Raw genomic sequence first — 24,298 nt, 5'->3', positions numbered from 1 at the left:
TACTGCTCCCTATATACAAGAATATAACTACTATAATACTGCCCCTATATACAAGAATATAACTACTATAATACTGCCCCCTATATACAAGAATATAACTACTATAATACTGCCCCTATATACAAGAATATAACTACTATAATACTGCCCCCTATATACAAGAATATAACTACTATAACACTGCCCCCTATGTACAAGAATATAACTACTATAATACTGTCCCCTATATACAAGAATATAACTACTATAATACTGCTCCCTATATACAAGAATATAACTACTATAATACTGCTCCTATATACAAGAATATAACTACTATAATACTGCCTCCTATATACAAGAATATAACTACTATAATACTGCTCCTGTATACAAGAATATAACTACTATAATACTGCCACTATATACAAGAATATAACGGCTATATTACTGCCTCCTATATACAAGAATATAACTACTATAATACTGCTCCTATGTACAAGAATATAACTACTATAATACTGCCCCTATATACAAGAATATAACGACTATAATACTGCCCCATATGGACAAGAATATAACTACTATAATACTGTCCCCTATATACAAGAATATAACTACTATAACACTGCCCCCTATATACAAGAATATATCTACTATAATACTGCCCCCTATACACAAGAATATAACTACTATAACACTGCCCCCTATATACAAGAATATAACTACTATAATACTGCCCCCTATGTACAAGAATATAACGACTATAATACTGCCCCTATATACAAAAATATAACTACTATAATACTGCCCCTATATACAGGAATTTAACTACTATAATATTGCCCCTATATACAAGAATATATCTACTTTATTACTGCCTCTATATACAAGAATATAACTACTATAATACTGCCCCCTATATACAAGAATATAACTACTATAATACTGCTCCTATATACAAGAATATAACTACTATAATACTGCCCCCTATATACAAGAATATAACTACTATAATACTGCCCCTATATACAAGAATATAACTACTATAATACTTCCCCTATATACAAGAATATAACTACTATAATACTGCCTCCTATATACAAGAATATAACTACTATAATACTGCCTCCTATATACAAGAATATAACTACTACAATACTGCCCCCTATATACAAGAATATAACTACTATAATACTGCCCCCTATATACAAGAATATAACTACTATAATACTGCCCCTATATACAGGAATATAACTACTATAATACTGCCCCTATATACAAGAATATAAATACTATAATACTGCTCCTATATACAAGAATATAACTACTATAATACTGCTCCTATATACAAGAATATAACTACTATAATACTGCCCCTATATACAAGAATATAACTACTATAATATTGCTCCTATATACAAGAATATATCTACTTTATTACTGCCTCTATATACAAGAATATAACTACTATAATACTGCCCCCTATGTACAAGAATATAACTAATATACTACTGCTCCTATATACAAGAATATAACTACTATAATACTGACCCTATATACAAGAATATAACTACTATAATACTGCCCCTATGTACAAGAATATAACTACTATAATACTGCCCCCTATATACAAGAATATAACTACTATAATACTGCCCCCTATATACAAGAATATAACTACTATAATACTGCCCCCTATATACAAGAATATAACTACTATAATACTGCCCCTATATACAAGAGTGTAACTACTATAATACTGCCCCCTATATACAAGAATATAACTACTATAATACTGCCCCCTATATACAAGAATATAACTACTATAATACTGCTCCTATATACAAGAATATAACTACTGTAATACTGCCCCCTATATACAAGAATATAACTACTATAATACTGCCCACATATACAAGAATATAACTACTATAATACTGCTCCTATGTACAAGAATATAACTACTATAATACTGCCCCCTATATACAAGAATATAACTGCTATAATACTGCTCCTATATACAAGAATATAACTACTATAATACTGCTCCTATATATAGGAATATAACTACTATAATACTGCCCCTATATACAAGAATATAACTACTATAATACCTCCCCTATATACAAGAATATAACTACTATAATACTGCCCCTATATACAAGAATATAACTACTATATTACTGCCCCCTATATACAAGAATATAACTACTATAATACTGCTCCTATATACAAGAATATAACTACTATAATACTGCTCCCTATATACAAGAATATAACTACTATAATACTGCTCCTATATACATGAATATAACTACTATAATACTGCCTCCTATATACAAGAATATAACTACTATAATACTGCCCCTATATACAAGAATATAACTACTATAATACTGTCCCAATATACAAGAATATAACTACTATAATACTGCCCCCTATATACAAGAATATAACTACTATAATACTGCCCCCTATATACAAAAATATAACTACTATAATACTGCCCCCTATATACAAGAATATAACTACTATAATACTGCCCCTATATACAAGAATATAACTACTATAATACTGCCCCTATATACAAGAATATAACTACTATAATACTTCCCTATATACAAGAATATAACTACTATAATACTGCCCCTATATACAAGAATATAACTACTATAATAATGACCCTATATACAAGAATATAACTACTATAATACTGCCCTATATACAAGAATATAACTACTATAATACTGCCCCCTATATACAAGAATATAACTGCTATAATACTGTCCCAATATACAAGAATATAACTACTATAATACTGCCCCCTATATACAAGAATATAACTACTATAATACTGCCCCCTATACACAAGAATATAACTACTATAATACTGTCCCTATATACAAGAATATAACTACTATAATACAGCCCCCTATAAACAAGAATGTAACTACTATAATACTGCCCCCTATATACAAGAATATAATTACTATAAGGGTATGTGCACACACACTAATTACGTCCGTAATATACGGACGTATTTCGGCCGCAAGTCCCGGACCGAACACAGTGCAGGGAGCCGGGCTCCTAGCATCATACTTATGTACGATGCTAGGAGTCCCTGCCTCTCTGTGGAACTGCTGTCCCGTACTGAAAACATGATTACAGTACAGGACAGTTGTCCTGCAGCGAGGCAGGGACTCCTAGCATCGTACATAAGTATGATGCTAGGAGCCCGGCTCCCTGCACTGTGTTCGGTCCGGTACTTGCGGCCGAAATACGTCCGTCAATTACGGACGTAATTACTGTGTGTGCACATACCCTAATACTGCCCCCTATGTACAAGAATATAACTACTATAATACTGCCCCTATATACAAGAATATAACTACTATAATACTGCCCCCTATATACAAGAATATAACTACTATAATACTGCCCCCTATATACAAGAATATAACTACTATAATACTGCCTCCTATATACAGAATATAACTACTATAATACCGCCCCCTATATACAAGAATATAACTACTATAATACTGCTCCTATATACAAGAATATAACTACTATAATACTGCCTCCTATATACAAGAATATAACTACTATAATACTGCCCCCTATATACAAGAATATAACTACTATAATACTGCCCCCTATATACAAGAATATAACTACTATAATACTGCCCCTATATACAAGAATATAACTACTATAATACTGCCCCCTATATACAAGAATATATCTACTATAATACTGCTCCTACATACAAGAATATAACTACTATAATACTGCCCCTATATACAAGAATATAACTACTATAATACTGCCCCCTATATACAAGAATATAACTACTATAATACTGCCCCCTATATACAAGAATATAACTACTATAATATTGCCCCCTATATACAGGAATGTAACTGCTATGATACTGCAACCTAGATACAAGAATATAACTGCTATGATACTGCCCCCTATATACAAGAATATAACTACTATAATACTGCCCCCCTATGTACAAGAATATAACTACTATAATACTGCCTCCTATATAAAATAATATAACTACTATAATACTGCCCCCTATATACAAGAATATAACTACTATAATACTGCCCCCTATATACAAGAATATAACTACTATAATACTGCTCCCTATATACAAGAATATAACTACTATAATACTGCCCCTATATACAAGAATATAACTACTATAATACTGCCCCCTATATACAAGAATATAACTACTATAATACTGCTCCCTATATACAAGAATATAAATACTATAATACTGCTCCCTATATACAAGAATATAACTACTATAATACTGCTCCCTATATACAAGAATATAACTACTATAATACTGCTCCCTATATACAAGAATATAAATACTATAATACTGCTCCCTATATACAAGAATATAACTACTATAATACTGCCCCCTATATACAAGAATATAACTACTATAATACTGCCCCCTATATATAAGAATATAACTACTATAATACTGCCCCCTATATACAAGAATATAACTACTATAATACTGCCCCCTATATACCGGAATGTAACTGCTATGACACTGCCCCCTACGGATAAGATTAGTTTTCCTTTTAATGATGTGTTACACTAGTTGATCTCACTGTCTGGTTGTCTCAGGATCATCTTGTACTTCATGTTCGTGAGATAAGTAGAATGATTATATGACTTACGTGGGGCAATCGCTTCTATGAAGGTTTGGGTTTTGGAGGAGACAGTAATGTAAAGTGATCTCTCAGGTTAATTTAGACGTTTTTAAAAGAGTTTAAATTCTCAGAGCCTTTTACTTCTTTGTTTTACGTGATTGGAATTGATTTCTAATTACATCTCACTTGTTTAACGTTCACATATTCTGAGTTTTTATGCCGGAGGGATCATTTGTTTCTCTTCTATGTTTGTAAAATTTAGACATGCATGAGGCTATGTTCACACGCTTAACAAAAAACGTCTGAAAATACTGATTTTCAGACGTTTTTAAAGCCACCCGCGATTTTCGGGCGTTTACGGCCCAAAAAGAGTTATGTTTGGTGTTTGTGTTTTATTTGGTTGACTGCTTATATGATCTGTGAACAGTGGGCATGATGTCTATGATGGGACCTGTAGTACCACACTACCACACTCACTGTCTCCTTGATGCACTTAGGAGGGATTCTTCTTGATTAATGTGGGTAAGACCAGAGGCTTGAAGCCCCGGGTCCCTGGTGAAGTTGCAATATGAGGGTCCTCCACCTAAGTATCAATGACTTTATATGTATTTAAGATCTGTCATTAATTTGGTGGATAACAAGTGCATTTCCTTGCACCAACTAGGATTGGTAATGGCCAACCTGAGGCACAGAGTCTAGTAGGTCCTCCATCTTTCACCAATGAACCCCATCAAGAACGTGTTGACTTCCTAGGGTAATATCTTGTACCAGCTGCTGAGGGAAACATCAAGGAAGTCAGACGGGCCAAGTTTGGCAACCAGTAGTGTAGCATGAGCATGGTCAAGGTCACAGGGAGAGGACTCAGACTGGAAGATGATGATACGTGAGACAGAGTCAAAATAGAATGACAGGGACTCTGGAGATAAGTTTGGCTAAACTCCACGATCACCAAGTGTATTTTATTGTGGGTGCAATGAGACGCTAGTTCAGCACAGGGGAACGTACAAGTAACTGTTGCTCTGGTTGGATTCAGAAATTCTAACACCTCATCCCTAGGCACCACCCATGGGCAAGTCTTACATTAATTGGGTCAAGCTCCCTTTCACTTCTCTTCTGCTTTTTCGAGGGAAAGTGGCATATTTGTTTTGGATGTCCAATGTCAAGTCCATCACAATGAAACAGTGTATATTACATCAGTTCAATGAGGAACGGAGAAATAACATCAGCACATAGGGGTTCAGACACTCTATAGACCTCTCATAGGGTCCAGGAACTCTTTAGACCTCTCATAGTGGTCCTAGACCTCTCATAGGGGTCCAGGCACTCTTTAGACCTCTCATAGCGGTCCAGGAACTTTATAGATCTCTCATATGGGTCTGGGCCTCTATAGATCTCTTGAAGGGGTCCAAGCCTCTATAGATCTTTCATAGGGTTGCAGGTACTCTACAGATCTTTCGTATCAGACTGGGCACCCTATAGACTTCTCATAGGGGTCCAGGCACTTTTTAGATCTCTCCTAATGGTCTAGCCATAGACCTCTTCTATGGGTCCAGCCAGTCTACCAACCTATTATAGGGGTTCAGGCAATCTATAAACCTCTCATAGAGCTCTAGCCTTCTACAGAGCTCTCGTATAGGTCCAGGCACTCTATAGATCTATTGAAGGGGTCCAGACCTCTATAGATCTCTCATAGGGGTCCTAGCCTCTATAGATCTTTCAAAGTGGTCCAGGAACACTATAGATGTCTCGTAGGAGACCATGCACTCTATAAACTTCTAATAGGGGTGCAGACCCTCTATATAGCTATCATAGGGATCTAGAGATATTTAGCGGTGTAGGCACTCTATTGACCTCTCATAGGGGTCCAGGCACTATCTAGACCTCTGAGGTCCCTTCAGTTTTGGAATCAGCAGAGATCCAATCTCCTGAGCTCCTACTAATAGCATCATGTGATGTGCGCTGTGACATAATTATGATATTTCCCGGACTCTTTTCTAAATAAAATCTACCCAGTCATACTGAACTCTGCACAGATGTCGCTTCAACCGTCCAACCTTCTCTTGCTGACAGTGCAGTGTAGACCTCACCCGCGCCTCTCCATATTGACACCGTACTATTCTCTTAAATAAGACTGTCTCCACGTATCTTCCCACATCCTCCAGAATAACACTACCTCTAGATCCCTTTCTGTAGACATCAGCAATTTTCTACAAGAGAACAAAGTAGAAAAACTCCTTGACGAGCCTGACAAGCCAGGGAAATATGAGAACAGATTACGAATTTGCAAATCGAGTTACATACTTATAATATGACTCTACGTGTGGGAGTCTTATTTTGTAAACTAAGAACAGATATACATAGGGGTGTATATACCTATAAAGCCCATGATACCTCTATCCCCCTTTGTTATGGGCTATCTGCACAGTGACCAAGTGAGGTGGAGACAACAAGAGGTTCTTGCCACCTACGCTTCTACAAGGGATGAGAAGAAGGTATGTGGGGGCAAGTTTAAGGTCCTGCTGGGCACGTACCAGCAATAGAAGGAAGCCCTCTTCTTTTTCACATTAGTGGGTCCCATGAGATGGGGTCACCAACATTTCTTGGAGCCAAGGAGCACAATAATAAACTTCAAACCCCTTTGGTGCTCAACAACGTGCCCGAACCCATTTGGTGCTCTTTGGAGATTGTTCTACCTTGGAGTGTCCTACATAAAAATTCTTCAGACTCAAATCAATGGTGTTCAATAATGCCCTGCAAACCCCTTCGGGGCTGGTCAGAACATTTTTGTTGCTCATGTCCTTCTACACAGAATGATCTTGGAAATTCCATTGATTTCTATTTATGTGTCACATAAAAAGGCTCCACTGAATTGAATGGAACATCAGAAGAATTATTATGGGGCGATATGTGCACCACGTGCAGAAGTATTTATATAAAAAAGTAGACTGGGTAGACGTTGGGGTGAGGTTCATCTCAAACCTGTCCTGGTCTCTACATGTGTATGATTGGAATATGCAGACTTTATTCTGTGAAATTATGGGGCACTGGGGACAATTAAAGAGGCTATATGGGGTGCAGAGGTAGCAGTTTTACTCAGGATCTGGTGCCTAAGGGGGGTCCAAAGACACCAGTGGTATAAATGGCAAGTGGTAGGTGGGGGCCCTGTTACAGATTTTGTATTGGGGCCCAGGAGCTTCAAGTTACGCCTCTGAGAAAATATCACTATATAATATAACGGGTCAGTCTTCCTATCCAACCCGGAAGAGGAGGAGAGATGGCCACGTATGGATCTGACTATATGTTTTCATAACTCTCATAGACTTCTGCAGAGAGGGCCACATATATGTACGGTTATCTCGTCTTAATGTGACTGCAATAGGGGATCGATCAAGTGGGGTCTGATCACAGAGGCAGGATAGGGGCCCCCCTCCCACCTTAATCTGGCCCTAACCCTACAGATTGAATTTGAAATGTATTCTCAGACAATTCTCTAACTGAATCCTAGTAAACTTTCCATATACAATGCTGTCATTACCATATAAATGATTAAGTCAAATAATTAGCACTGTGAAATCCAATGATATCTCCAATATATTGCATTATATGGCAACTTTTATTAATGCATTCTCTTTGTAGACTGTTGTGGAAGAAATTCGCAGACTCATAAGATAAATTAGAGAAACCTAACCCATTAAGTGGATACTAACGGGCCATTAACGAATGGTAGTAAAAGGCAGCGGTAAAACATTTTGAAACATTAAAGATGCAATAAAGAAAAATTGAATCTGGATCTTGTTTCTCTACTGCCTCCGCTGGTCGGATGTGGGTATTGCAAGCATAAAACTATCTCCTGATTTATAACTCGGCTTTATGACTCCTACACTCATATCTCAAGTCGTTGTGGATTTTCTCCTGTTCTTGCAGCACTGCCATGTTTTTATGTATCGGGTTTGAGTATGAATACAATTCCTGATTAGTCACCTTGGTTGGTGTTTAATACCCAGAATCCTTCACTCATCAGATTGTTATCGGAGAAGTGACATTATCAGACGGAGTTGAGCACTACATCAGACTCTGCCGCTGACACGATGTTCTGCTGATTTTGTCTTATATGTACCAGATATTTTGGGATTTTTTTTTATGTGAATTCATTATTTGTCATTTCTCAGAATTTCTGTTATACAGGGAACAGCTTCTTTTTTTTTTTCTTTCCTGCTGGTACTGATTCTGGTTCGACTCCACGGCCTCGAATATATATATATTTTTTCATTATTATTTTTTCATTAGGTTATTAGAGTATATAGTTATTCAGGGACAGACAGACAACTGGAGGCCCCTGTGGTCTAGGATAGCAAAGGGGTTCATGATAACATCCCTGGTGGTCTTGGGCAGTGGGAGGTTTATGATGGCATCCTTTATGGTCTAGGGTAGTGCATTGAAAGGGTTAACTACGTGTACTGAAGGCTCCTCTCTCTACTCCATATACCCAAGTACTGCTTCATCAGCGAATCACAGAGAAGTTCGGAAAATGATAGAGGCTCAATGATTGGCTGTCTCGGATGATGAATTGTCTGTATAATCGATGAGAGATCCATAGAGCGAGAATGGGGACGAGAGAAACGAAAAAATTGTAACCTCTGTGGCGTGGGCCGCCTTTTTCTTTGGGCCCTTGTGCTTCTAAAAGGCAAAATGTCCTCCCTGTCACTATTCCTGGAGCCTATAGACTATTCCTGGTGTATTTGGGCACTGAGGTAATAGAGTCAGAGGAGCCCCCTGTCTACCCCAGCTCCAGATTGACAAGTAATGTATAGTGCATTGTGAGGGATCAGTGGAGTGAGGCAGGCGTGTTCACAGCAGTCAGAGACAGCGACATAGCAAATATAGTCCAAAATGAGAAAATAAGCCTATTCCATTTCAAGTAAAAACAAAAGAAACCTGCGCGGCTGAGCACTACACAAGTACAGTCCCTGACTATACCAGACGCCTTCCTACCGGGCACCGGAGACTCAGCAACACAGACATTTACTCACAGACCGCGGGCGATGTCCCAGACTCAGGAGTCAGACCCATAAGTGAGTCCGTCAACCCTGACCAGCAGTCTGGCCCTAATGACAGAGATGGACTAGAGATTTGGGAATCCACATTACTCTTCCCCAGTCCGACTCCAGGTCCTTTTCCAACTAGCCAGCTTTGTCAAGTCCAAGGTTTCCATTTTAAACTAAACATTTCCTGGAGACAAAGTCACATACAACAGGACTCTAGGGGGAATGTGCCGTCCCTCAATGACATTACGGGTATGTTCACACGCAGAGTTTTCAGGCGTATTTCGGGTAAACGCCTCAAAATACGCCTTGAAATCGCCAGCTAAACGCCTACAAACAGCTGCCCATTTTTCCCAATTCAATGGGAAAAACGGCGTTTAGTTCACACGGGGCGTTATTTTACACCGCTGTTTTAAAAAACGGCACGTAAAAAGACGACCTGTAAAAAGAAGGAGCATATCACTTCTTGAGCTGTTTTACATTGTGTCAATGGAAAAACAGCTCCAAAAACGGCTCCAAAAAACGGCTCAAAAAACTTTTTCGGCTACAAAAACGGCTGAAAATCAGAGGTTCTTTTCCCTTGAAAACAACTCCGTCATTTTCAGCCAGTTTTAATTTTGGGTGTGAACATACCTTACCTGTCACTGTCTCACAGTATGTATACCCAGACCACTATTCATATATTGGGAGGTTTGTAATATTGTGATATGTGTATATTGTTTATATACAATTATTCCTTTTTTGCTAATTTTTCTTTGAGGCTTATAAAGTTTTTCTTTTTCCATTTGTATGTGTAAGTAAAGTGCAAGTTCTGTACGGAGGAACCGACCTATTTGACTATGAAGTGAGAACGACGTTCAACAATGACATGTTACTGGCCTTCATCAGCAGCAGTTGTATCGCCATCCTGGTGTATATCCTCACCTCCTTCTCCGGTACGGTCTCATCTCCAGAAATATGTTCCTCATGTGTACATTCTCATATTTTATATTTCTCTGCTTCTACCTACACTTCTCCTTCTCCTTCATTCTCCTTCTTCTCCTATTTTTTATTTTCTTCTACTTCTTCTTCTACTCTACCCTCTGCTCCTCCTTTTTTTTCAGCTCCTCCTTCTCCCTCCATTTCCCATTTTTTTTCTTTCTCCCCCTTATCCCTCTATTTTCCCTTCTGCTCCTCCTTCTCCCTCTAGTTCTCCTTTTGCTCCTCCTCCCTCTAGTTCTCCTTTTGCTCCACCTTCTTCCTCTAGTTCTCATTTTGCTCCTCCTTTTCCTTCTAGTTCTCCTTTTGCTCCTCCTTCTCCCTCTAGTTCTCCTTTTGCTCCTCCTTCTCCCTCTAGTTCTCTTTTTGCTCCTCCTTCTCCCTCTAGTTCTCTTTTTGCTCCTCCTTCTTCCTCTAGTTCTCCTTTTGCTCCACCTTCTTCCTCTAGTTCTCCTTTTGCTCCTCCTTCTCCCTCTAGTTCTCCTTTTGCTCCTCCTTCTCCCTCTAGTTCTCCTTTTGCTCCTCCTCCCTCTAGTTCTCCTTTTGCTCCACCTTCTTCCTCTAGTTCTCATTTTGCTCCTCCTTTTCCTTCTAGTTCTCCTTTTGCTCCTCCTTCTCCCTCTAGTTCTCCTATTGCTCCACTTTCTTCCTCTAGTTCTCCTTTTGCTCCTCCTTTTCCCGCTAGTTCTCCTTTTGCTCCTCCTTCTCCCTCTAGTTCTCCTTTTGCTCCTCCTTCTCCCTCTAGTTCTCTTTTTGCTCCTCCTTCTCCCTCTAGTTCTCTTTTTGCTCCTCCTTCTCCCTCTAGTTCTCTTTTTGCTCCTCCTTCTTCCTCTAGTTCTCCTTTTGCTCCTCCTTCTTCCTCCTCTTCCTTTTACTTCTCCTTTCTTCTAATCCTTCTTCGTCTTCAACACCTCCTTCTGTTTCTTTTGCTCTTCATTCCTCTTCAGTCTCTCCACCCTGCTCCTCCTCCCTCTCTTCCTCTATCAGCTGTATCGGTATTTACTCTCTGTTGGCTTCTTCTTATTCCTATTTTTCTCATTGTTTAGCTGATTAGTCTTATTAGATTAAGGTTTATGGGGATTTAGGGAAGTTCAGATGCCTCATCAATCATTATAGTAAAATGTTTGTCGGTGGCCACTGGAAATAAAGTCAAAGGGTCACAAACTAAAAATCATCTCATTTCCAAGTTGTTGGATTCACCCATTAATTGTTTTGAATATCATTCACTCGCTCTTCTGCTCTGTGCAGTGTTCCTTACCTTCTTTGGGATTGCCAGCATTGGTCTGAGTTGCCTCGTGGCCCTTTTTCTGTATCACGTGGCATTTGGAATACAATATCTTGGAATTCTCAATGGGGTGGCAGCTTTCGTCATTGTTGGGATTGGTGAGTATTTTATACCATTGCAATTTTTTTGCGTCTTGTGAATGTTTTTGTTTTTTTCTTTTAAAATCATGAAATAACGATGAAGCATAAAGGCTACAGATAAACCAGGGGACTAGAGGATCTCAACAGAAATATCTGTCCTGCTAGCTCGGTCAGGACGTACACCCCTGAAACACCCTTTATTTACATAACAGATGGACGGTCCTGTGAATTAAAAAAAACGTATGAGCCATTTACACCCGCCATGTGCGGCGTGCTCTAATATTTTTGGTGGCTTGTCAAGAATTATTTATATGAAAACAGCTGGCACTGCAATGTAGGTAATGTTTAGCAGTTCTCGTACTCCACATGTGCACTGTATGGCACCAGACATCAGCATCAAGGAAACCTAAGTAGATGCCAGAGACCAATAGTCTGGGTGGCCCACGGTAATTTTGGTAAATATCCTCTACATGTGCCATGCCAATGGTGGGGTAGGCAAAGTATCTCCTCAGCTGGCCCTGTATGGCACTACTATGTGTTCAATGTATGGCGCTTATTATATAGACAATGTATGGCGCTTATTATATAGACAATGTATGGCAGTATTTTCTTGGCATTACTCTTGATTGCCGGCCATCCAAAAAATGCAACGGGGCAGAAATAAATGTAAAAGTTTGAATGTATCTTCGCTCTTTTTGGCTCCATACAGCTGTGCAGAGCTCATGGTGTAGTGACAGTATGTGTGAGGCAGGCACGTCTGCACCGTGGTGTCAGCAGCCATCTAAACAGACAGCTTGAAATAAGGAAGACAAAGCCACGAAAGTGATGTATCTCCCAGCAGATAACGCTGGGGAGATCAGAGGGGTAATTGCTCTGTGACATTATAAGCATCTATGATCTGTAGCGTTCCCCGGGCTGAATACTCATCTTAGAACAAGCCATTTTGCACAGATTACAATGACGCACGCCGCTGCTAACAACTCGCTGGAACAGGGACAGATAGTGGAGATGTCAATATGTCCTTTTAGCGTCCTTTTCATTTGCAGCATTGAAAAACAATTCAGTTTTACATTAGCTGGCATAGTCTAGGGGTAGAATATACTAACCAGACACATGTCAATGGCGGCACAGTTTATAGGGGCCAGGGCCGGCTCAGGGTCTATGTGGGTCTTTGGGTTACAGTCACAGTGGACCCCATCTGTAATCCACCTTTGGCATGACACATGTAGAAAGTGTTTACCCAGATTACCATGGGACCAAAAAGCCCAGTGGGATCCGGCATCGGCTCAGGATTGCCTGGTGCTCACACCAGCCCAGATGGGGGCTATACACATTTTGGGTACTTGTATTGATTCCAATTTCAGTAATGGTATTTTACCCACTGTAGACTGCAGGAAACATAACTACAGAGTCTGCAACCTTAAAAAAACAAAAAAAGTGGATCCCTGCTGTTGCTGGATCCTAATAGGAAAGGGGCACAGGATTATACAGAGTTTGGCCCCCTTTTCTCATGGGCCCCATAGTATATATTACATGCAGTGCAGCAATAAAAGTTGTGTGTAACCTGCAGATTTTGTGTCTTTTCCTCCCCTCTGCATCATGTGTGTTAATGTTCCTTCCCCCCTATTACTGTGCTAAGTGGGCGGGGTCTTCCTGGTGTGGAGCTGTAGAGCTGAGCTGTGTGGTCTGACCAATCAGCTCCCTCTCTCTGCTGCTTCTCCTCCCCTCTCGCAGCATACACAGGTTGAGGCAGTGAGACTGCAGCATCATCCCCCTCCTCCCCTCTCTTCTCTGTTTCTTCAGTTGCTGTGTTATTAAATACAAGATATTTAGTCCCCCCTCCTACCTACCAAGTGAGTGTCTCTTCTGCACATAAATCAGATGTTTCCACAGTTCTTTCTGCCAAAACAAGGCTTGATGGGAAGTCCTGATCCGTCCATCATGTTCCTTTTTTGAATTGACGTAAACAGAATTATTTTGCTGACATTTCTGTTTTTGCAGTTTTATTTGTTATAAACTTTGATTCTCTGGCATAAAATCCAATAAAAAAAAAAAGAAGCTTTGAGTTTCTAATCCTGCAGTGAAATCCTCAGTGTCTGCTGCCGAAATTTTGTTTTTATATTAAATTTCACTTTTATCATTCAGCTGTTTTTAGATGAGCATCGATTTTTCTTTCTTTTTTTTGTAAAAAAATTCACATATTCTACACTTTGATAGAACATAATTTTCACTTTTACAAGAGCTGAGCCACATGGCCGATATTCATAGCGTGTTTTATTGCACCATCCAGATTTATAACTCTGTAATGGACTGCCCTGATTATTATAATGCTGCAGAGACAGTATCAGTCCTGATTATTATAATGCTGCAGAGACAGTATGAGTCCTGATTATTATAATGCTGCAGAGACAGTATCAGTCCTGATTATTATAATGCTGCAGAGACAGTATCAGTCCTGATTATTACAATGCTATGGTGACAGTATCAGTCCTGATTATTATAATGCTGCGGTGACAGTATCAGTCCTGATTATTATAATGCTGCAGTGACAGTATCAGTCCTGATTATTATAATGCTATGGTGACAGTATCAGTCCTGATTATTACAATGCTATGGTGACAGTATCAGTCCTGATTATTATAATGCTGCGGTGACAGTATCAGTCCTGATTATTATAATGCTGCAGTGACAGTATCAGTCCTGATTATTATAATTCTGCGGTGACAGTATCAGTCCTGATTATTATAATGCTGCAGTGACAGTATGAGTCCTGATTATTATAATGCTATGGTGACAGTATCAGTCCTGATTATTATAATGCTGCAGAGACAGTGAGTCCTGATTATTATAATGCTGCAGAGATAGTATGAGTCCTGATTATTATAATGCTGCAGAGACAGTATCAGTCCTGATTATTATAATGCTATGGTGACGGTATCAGTCCTGATTATTATAATGCTGCAGAGACAGTATCAGTCCTGATTATTATAATGCTGCGGAGACAGTATGAGTCCTGATTATTATAATGCTGCAGAGACAGTATCAGTCCTGATTATTATAATGCTGCAGAGACAGTATGAGTCCTGATTATTATAATGCTGCAGAGACAGTATCAGTCCTGATTATTATAATGCTGCAGTGACAGTATCAGTCCTGATTATTATAATGCTGCAGAGACAGTATGAGTCCTGATTATTATAATGCTGCAGAGACAGTATCAGTCCTGATTATTATAATGCTGCGGTGACAGTATGAGTCTTGGGTATTATAATGCTGCGGTGACAGTATCAGTCCTGATTATTATAATGCTGCAGAGACAGTATGAGTCCTGATTTTTATAATGCTGCAGACAATATGAGTCCTGATTATTATAATGCTGCAGACAGTATCAGTCCTGATTATTATAATGCTGCAGAGACAGTATGAGTCCTTATTATGTATTGCTACAGTGACAGTATGAGTCCTGATTATTATAATGCTGCAGAGACAGTATCAGTCCTGATTATTATAATGCTGCAGAGACAGTATGAGTCCTTATTATGTATTGCTACAGTGACAGTATCAGTCCTGATTATTATAATGCTGCAGTGACAGTATGAGTCTTGGGTATTATAATGCTGCGGTGACAGTATCAGTCCTGATTATTATAATGCTGCAGAGACAGTATGAGTCCTGATTATTATAATGCTGCAGAGACAGTATCAGTCCTGATTATTATAATGCTGCAGAGACAGTATCAGTCCTGATTATTATAATGCTGCAGTGACAGTATCAGTCCTGATTATTATAATGCTGCAGTGACAGTGAGTCCTGATTATTATAATGCTGCGGTAGCATTATGAGTCCATATAAGGGACACAGGCAGCAGAGGACCCTTATATATGAGCACTATATGGGCCTCTTGTTTTCCATGTTCAGTAGCACACTTTGGCACACGGGCCGCATACTTGGTTATTCTGCCTCCGGCCCTGATTATTATTAATATTATCACACAGCAATATAAGTCCAGATCATCGGGAGCACATACTGTAGAGATGGATTATACAGCTGTTATGGGGCCCCTGGAGAGGGCCCAGCTCTGGTTGGTCCCATCCCCTTTGATACTCCGTTGCAGGACCCTCTCCATGATGGTAAACATGCAAGCTGTGCCTATGAAGTACATGTCCTGCAGTAAATCATGTTGTGGCTTCTTTCATAGGGGTGGACGATGTGTTTGTGTTTATAAATACCTACCGGCAGGCGGACCAGATCAGGGACCCTCGGCAGCGGATGATCTATACCGTACAAACAGCTGGAAAAGCAACGTTCTTCACCTCCTTTACTACAGCATCGGCCTATGCAGCCAACATCTTTTCTCAGGTCAGAAATTTAGCAATTTGTGGCTTTGTGGATAAAATATAATCAGTAGCTTACAGAAAGGGAAAGGAATCCAGTGGCCTATCAAGTGCCAACAAGCCGCCAAGGAGGTACAGCACCTATATTTATGAGCTGCCGCTGCCTACTATGGCACCTGCAGGCACCACCAGGGGGAGCTCACTGCATGCAGGTATATACAGCTCACACTGAGGTCAATACTAGCTGTATAAATCCATATGCAGTCAGCTCCCCCTAGTGGTGGGTGCAGGCAGCAAACATTATATCATTTATCAAGTCAAGAAAACAGTTCCCCTATACAATTATATAATATGAAATTAATTAGTAAAAATTTTTAGACCCAAAATAAGAATGGGAGACACTTAAAGGAGTAGTACATTTAACAGAGCTCTCAGTGGGGAGTGGGGCCCTATGTCTTCCATGTATGCCCCTTTAAGAAGGCATCGGACAATCTCATGTCTACGCAACCTTATTTCTTCACCCTGGCAGTATTTGTTCTCTTTAGTTTAGTCCCTTTATACTGTAGTCAGTCATTGCCCTACCTTCTTACTATTGCTTTTATCTAGGACTACATAGTAGTATTTTAGCTCCAGCTCCCCACAACAGTTTGTCAGATGGTCCATGGTCACAGTAGCCATTTAGCAATTGCCTATAGTGCCACCCCAAGGCTATGGGCAAAGTTGGGGTGAGAAGTTGTTGTGTCTTCCCTGCCTGGCTGCTCTGGTCATACATATACCCTTAACTACCAACAGAGCTCAGCAATAGACAATAGGAAGTGATAAGGTAAAAATGACTATAAATAATGGGTCATACAGGAAAACTTACTGGGATTCAAAAACATCAAACTTGATAGTAATTTTTTATATAAAATGTATTAACAAAAAGGTATTTAAACAATCAACAACGTAAAAAATAAAATAAAAAAACAGGACCTCCCAGTGTCTCCAATGTTCCCCACCACCCCCAGTACGTCCGTATCATCGAGGGAACTGTAATTTAATGAGCTGAATGGAATCCGTGGGTATACATTAATTTGAAAGGCTGTCAGTGGACCTCCACCCTCCTGACCGGGAGACACCCCCCTCGCCCAATATCTTCAAAGATGAACCTGCCGACTCTCCTGACATTTCTGTTTTAGTAAATAATTGTATTCCCCATAAAATAACAATTCTGGACCATCTTTTCTAAGAACTCTGTGATGTACCGTTCCTCTGTAATTCCTCCTACAAATGTATGAATAAATTAATAACTGGGTGTTACCAGTTTGGGGGGGGGGGTGTCCCAGCATTGTCTGACACTGTCCAATCAGTGCTCATGGCCTCAGACTGTGTAGAGACACGCCCCTTTGATAAGTTGAATGGCAACTCCCAGTTGTCAATTTATTCATACAATTCTAGGAGGAATAACAGAGGAACAGAACTACGCCGAGTTAAGAAAAGATGTCCCAGAATCGTTATTTCATGGGGAATAAAGTCATGTCAGGAGAAGTGACAGATCTTCTTTAATACACCCGGATAGGACCTTTTGCAATGGGTTGTTGAACATAGACATCCCCTTTAAGGAGCTACCGCCAAATTACTTTTGTACAGTTTACAAATTGAAATGGAGAAACAAGATGGATTTTTGTATTTAGAATAATGATTGTTTACAAGCCGCATGCTACGTGACAGTATGAGTCATCGCCATCTCCTGTCTCTCTGCAGATTCCCGCTGTTCACGACTTTGGACTTTTCATGTCACTCATTGTCTCCTGTTGCTGGGTGGCGGTGCTGTTTATTATGCCGGCAGCCCTGGGTATATGGGCAGCCTATATCTCCCCGCTGGAGACATCATGTCATTCACAGTGAGTAGAATATATTCTGACGAACAAATACAGATGGGAAAGAACGACTCCAGATTATTTATACATCCAGACTCATTGGAAATAGGACACAGTCAGGGACTTGGTAGAAGAGTAAAAGAATTAAAAACATCTTCAAATCGAATTAAAAAAAATGTCACAACTGGCCGAGTTATTGTATTATCTATGGGTGTTTATGCAAAATGGGGCAAGAAAAGTATTAGCGCCTTCCAACTTTGATGTTGGTAAATTTACAAAAGTGTCATAGCCTTTAAACTTGATTTATAAACTGAAGGAAGCCATTTTTTAAATAGTTTTGCTTAAAAATCCACTGCCGTTTTGTGTATACAGCACCACTGCAGTCTCCATGGTTACAGACTACACAGAAATCCTGTGTAGTCTGATCCTACAGTCATGTGTGACAAAGGGGAGTTACACATGACTGCATTATCCGACTACAAGGGGTTTGTTTGTAGTCTGGAAACACATAGGTCTGCATGGGAGATGTATACACAAAACGGTAGGAGATTTTTAATCAAGTCTATTCACAAAGTTGCTTCAATTTAATTTTAGATGCATCAGAGCAATAAAAATGGCTGCAAAGGTGGACATAGCCTTTAATATGTGAGTAATAATGGTTTCTAGCAGCAAATTAAGATGCCGTTTCTGTTAATGGGATTTTACAGAACGTCCCGAAGAGCGAGGCACATACTTTTTCTGCACTGTTTGAACAATGTCCACACTTTTAGGTCTTCTGAATTCTATACTTATATAGTGTTAATTGCTATAATTACTTTTGGATGTGCTCATTTTCCTCTCCATTCAGTGTGTGAACAAGGACCCTATGCTGTGAAACGCGTTGGACATTATTTTTTTTTAGCATTGACTGCACGATGAGGGGACTGGATGTGATTCTGAAGTCTGGTGGAGGTGTATAATAAGTTCCTATATGTATTCACGCTCCACTGTTTCCATCTATATTCACTGGCTGCTATCACAGTTATTGAATCACATACTGTTTGAAGGTGAAAACATATCCAAACCCAAGGACCCATATTCCTCTTTACGGCTGTATTGGAACTATATTTATTCTGAGTAATTTACTATGTAGAAAAATTCAGGTGTGACTACAATTAACCCTAAATTCTTCAGGTCATAATCTCAGGGAGTCAGGAAGCTGAGATATAGGGGGTTGTTTGATAGGGTTCCCACATTGGAGAGTTACTGGTCTCCATAATTCCTGGTGATTTTATTAACTCTGCCGAGCTGCAATTTCACATGAAAGGTTCTTGATCTTTTCTCTCCATGTTCAGCTGCAGTGAAAGGTGCCTGAAGAAATACAGCTTAGACATTCACGAGGATCTACTTTTAGGCCAGGACCCCTGCTCTAGGACAGTCCCCGGCACAGTCCCATACCTGGATGATGACATTCCCCTCTTGACGGTAGAAGATGATGCAGGTAGGTTTATACTTTTGGTGTCGTTGTGATCATTGATGGTCAGGAGTTTCCATAATTCTGATGTCCACCACAATGGTCTATGGGCTTCCATTGCCATCCCTGCCTTGTGTTGACGTTGGAAGGTGAGAGGAAAGTCCAAAAATGTTCAGTTGTCCAGAAAAATCTTGAAACCATGTACGCTAACAAGTCCAGGTCTAGATGTAGAGGCAATTGTACAAATATGACAACTCATTTACTAATTCACTATTAGGGTGGACTGAGTTAATAAAACATGGTCGCAAAATTGGGGTTGGGACATTTTTTATTGGCTACAACTATAGAGATTACCCTTGAAATGTTTTGTTTAAGCAATGATAAAAATGAGCCCTCCTTTCAGCAGCTGCTTGACACCAACTCACTCATAAGTACTATTAGAAAGGCCTGTGCCCCAATCCTATTTTAATGACTCAAGTCCATTTTCTGCTTAACATCCCTGTGCAGCTTCTCACCAATCATTACAGGGGTTGTCTAGTTTAGGAAACCCATTTTCATACATCCTATTAGGGAATTCTGTGTTAGTAGAGGGGGGTCCTCTGTTCAAGATTCTCATTTCTTGGGCAGAGTGGATAGCGTCTCTCGCTCTGGAGGACCTGTCCTATCCTGCATTACGCAGACATCAAATTGATGTGAAGGGCCACTGTGTAATGCTTAATTTTTTTGGTGGCGCTGCAGGGAAATTGCACACTTATTGCCAGGTTTCCCACATATTACAGCTGATCGCTGGGGTCTCAGCAGGGGTACCCTTTGTGATCTGCTTATTGTCAAGGGACCCTTCTAACAAGTAGGCATTGTTGAAAGTGGGGAACCTCTTTAAAGTGGGGATGAGAAACTTGAAATGGGCCCTATCTCTCCAGAGGACCCATAAACCTTGGTCTACATCACATGGGCTCCCAATAGCAGATGATCATTCTGATCATTCTGACTCTGAGGGACCCACAAACGAAAAAGGTGTTTTCCAAACTGGACAGTCCCTTTAAGAATTTACTTTAAAGGAGTACCGCCTGCTTGGACTTTACCAATATCACTTCTGGAACAAAAGATCAATAAATTACTTGATTATAAGTCTAGATTTTTCTGTATTATCCAGATATATATTATTACCTGTTATCTGCTAAGTGTAGAAATTATAAGTCATTGATATTTGTTTTTACCTTAGTGGCTCTTGAATTTGGGGACGTTCCTCTGGTCTCTGTACTGCCGGATAATTTGGAACAGAAGACAGGCGTAGACAGAAGAGACCAAGTGATACAATGGTTCCATACCATCTTACACCATTGTGTCCTATGGACCTCTGATAAGGGCCGGCACATCACTGTTGGTGAGTAGTACTTAAAGGAACACTCCACGTATTCACTTTGTTCTCCCCAGTGTTGTGGTCTGAGGGGGTGCAGCATGACTCAGGGATTCTGTCTGTGGTGTCATGCACCGCCCCTCAGGCACTAGTCATAGCACAATGTCTAAGTTCTATTCGTCGTGTTCCTTTAAATAGTGCCTAACATAAATTGGGGAACTAGAAAGGGGATTGTGACATTTTTTTAAATTAATTCTAACCCTCCTTCATTTCTAGGTATTTTTGTAGTGCTCCTCATCCTCTCTGTATCTTTCGCTTCCCGTCTACATCCGGCCAGCCGAGCCCCGGTCCTCTTCAGGCCAGACACTAATATCCAGCTGCTCTTAGACCTCAAATACAATCTCAGCGCAGAAGGAATATCCTGCGTGACTTGCTCAGGTAACTCCTCAATACATCGACATTGCAAGATGGACAACATAAAAGAGCTTTGTAGACCGTATCTACATTTGGAAAGTCTTTATGGGTTGACTTGGGTACAATATGTGGATATGTTCAATTATGATGAGTGGTTGGTCATTGGTTAAAGAAAAAAAAACAAAGAAAAAATAATAATTTTGGGAAAAATTTGAAGTTATACCCAAGGTGAAGCTAATATCTCCATATTACTATTGTGTAGTAGTGAGACAGACAGGCTTATGAAGACATGTTACCTTCATTAAAATGGGTAGAGTCATGACTTTTGGGAAGTCCCACCATTGGAGGGCAGAATTTGCCCTATTGACTAGGTTGTCCTAAATTTGTGTTTGTTGATGCTGCTGGTTATATCATCTTTCCTGGGTTTCGTCCATATCGGAGACACACACCTCCTGTATTATCTGTATAGGGTGTGTCTGCTTTATGGCAGCTGCAATGAATGGGAGTTAATGGATAGAACAGTGTCCAAAGACTTATACAGTCTCCAGGAAGTGATGGGGTACAACCCCTCCCCCAGAGACCAAGGAGTGGTAGGGGAGCTGCATACAGAGGCATAATGTGTGTATAGTGATGCTATGTACAATGGAGCTGTCATTAACTCGTCAACCCTCTAATGATAACGAGATGACTCTGCTCATTGTATTCCAATCTATATGGCAGAGCTGACATGTGAGCTGCAGAAAATAGAAAGGGTCAGCCTATTGTGACAGCTCTAGTGGCCAGTGTGGTTTTTCTTATGTGGATTGTGATATCAAAAAATACAAAAATTGAATTTAGGCACAAAATGTAAGAATAAAATATATGTTTAGGATGAAATTTAGTTGAAATAATATGTAATTTTCTGATATTATATTGTGTTAAAAAAAAATACAGATATTGCAGTAAAATTCCTTTAATCTGGCTCCAGGGTGCTGGATTATTGGACAGTGATAGAAAAGTATAAAAATAAAAAAAAGAGGTTTCACTATTGGAATATCTGGACTATTGAATGCTGGACTAAAGGCATTTTACTGTTATCTTTCCTATCTTACCCCTCATTGCCTAGTAAAGTAAGAAGGGAGTTCCAAATGGGAGTCTGAAATGGAGAACCCCTTTAAGTGCGACCCCGAGCGATTTCCGTGCTCGATCTTTTTGTATGCCTGTCTTATCCCTCCACAGTATTATGGCGGCTGACCTTCCTCTTTAACTAAACAAAGCCCCTGACCGGCCCGGCGAGCGTTCTCGCTAAAGCCGCTCCATATTACATTTATTCGGAGCATTTAATGTCACAATAGACGCGCTCAGGTATTTTCTAGGTGAACTGAAATCATTTTGACATTTAATTAAATTGAAAAGTGTAAAGTACAGAAAGTTCTCATTAGATGATCTGCGCTGCGGCCCTTGTCATAAAGGACAATTCACCCTAAAACGAAAAAAAATTGAAAATAACTTGGTTGATGTAAGTTCTTGTGTCGTCTCCTTAAATCAAATCATTTAAAATCCAGTCAGTTTTTTCTTAGTTTCATCTGCTCCTGGGAAAGCTGGGTGATACACTGTGTGGCTGAAAGTAATGGGCTATTACCCAGCTGTCCCCAATATTTCAGCTTGGGAAAACTTCTTAGTTATACAGGGATACATAGCACAAATAGTAACAGCCATAGGGCCCCCATAGAAGTGACAGCCACAGTGCCCCCAAAATAGTGACAGACACAGGGCCCCCATAGAAGTGACAGCCACAGTACCCCAAAAAGTGACAGCCACAGTGCCCCCAGAATGGTGACAGACACAGGGCCCCCATAGAAACGGCAGCCACAGTGCCCCAATAACAGTGACAGCCACAGTGCCCCAATAAGTGACAGCCACAGTGCCCCAATAAGTGACAGCCACAGTGCCCCCAGAATGGTGACAGACACAGGGCCCTCATAGAAACGGCAGCCACAGCGCCCCAATAACAGTGACAGCCACAGTGACCCAATAATAGTGACAGCCAGTGCCCTAATAACAGTACAACAACAGTGCCCCAAAACAGTCACAGCCACAATGTCCCCATAGCAGTGAAAGTCACGGTGCTGCCATAATAGTGACAGCCAGGGCCCCAATAACAGTGACAGCCACAGTGCTCCTAAAATGGTGACAGCCACAGTGCCCCACAACACTGACAGCCACAGTGCCCCTAAAATGGTGACAGTCACAGTGCCCACAACACTGACAGCCACAGTGCCTCCTCTCTTACCTGGGATGAGTAGATGGGCACCAGCTGTCATGACCCCATTGGCACAGTAGCAGACACATACTTGCACAGTGTACATGAGCTACTGTAGCGGCATCAGAGACGAGACCAATGGCATCACCGGGGTAATCTGGGAAATGCCTGCCCTGGACTTCCAGGAGTCTCCCGTACAATGCGAGATAGTAGACATATATGAGTATTATACACAATGCTCACTGAGTGCTGTGTATATAGCGATTGAGCCGGTCACTTGTGGTCGGGCCCATGACACACGGCTGCACAATTGCTCCTCCCATCCCCCACACTGACGTACAAAGCGGCTCTGTTTCTGAATTATTTCTGAATTTTCAAAGTGCGAATTTCACTAAAAATGGAGCCCGAACGCAGCAGGAATTGTACTTATCCACGGAGTAAAGTCGTATCAAGAAGAGATAAGATCAGTCCAAGTACAGAAGAAGGAGAATTGTAAATTGGTCCTGTAATTCTAAGGTGTGCGATAAGCAGCGAGACCGGAGTCTTCCTCACATCTTCTGATCATTACAGATGTAAAGTTTATCCCT

At 40.2% G+C, this 24,298-nt stretch overlaps 1 protein-coding gene across 1 annotated transcript in view; it reads left to right on the top strand.

Moving 5' to 3' along the window:
- Positions 1-24,298, top strand: part of DISP3 (dispatched RND transporter family member 3) — a 98,144-nt gene that overhangs the window by 41,239 nt on the left and 32,607 nt on the right. Inside the window, exons 4-10 of the mRNA XM_075839358.1 lie at positions 10,508-10,644; positions 11,936-12,070; positions 16,251-16,411; positions 18,130-18,269; positions 19,580-19,725; positions 20,921-21,082; positions 21,332-21,493. Coding sequence (XP_075695473.1) covers positions 10,508-10,644; positions 11,936-12,070; positions 16,251-16,411; positions 18,130-18,269; positions 19,580-19,725; positions 20,921-21,082; positions 21,332-21,493 — 1,043 coding nt within the window. The remainder of the gene's footprint in view (positions 1-10,507; positions 10,645-11,935; positions 12,071-16,250; positions 16,412-18,129; positions 18,270-19,579; positions 19,726-20,920; positions 21,083-21,331; positions 21,494-24,298) is intronic.

The sequence above is a fragment of the Rhinoderma darwinii genome, chromosome 10 (genome assembly GCF_050947455.1).
Source record: "Rhinoderma darwinii isolate aRhiDar2 chromosome 10, aRhiDar2.hap1, whole genome shotgun sequence".
NCBI lineage: Eukaryota > Metazoa > Chordata > Amphibia > Anura > Rhinodermatidae > Rhinoderma > Rhinoderma darwinii.
The sequence above is the reverse complement of the archived record's forward strand: the minus strand, read 5'-3'. Positions and strand labels throughout refer to the sequence as shown.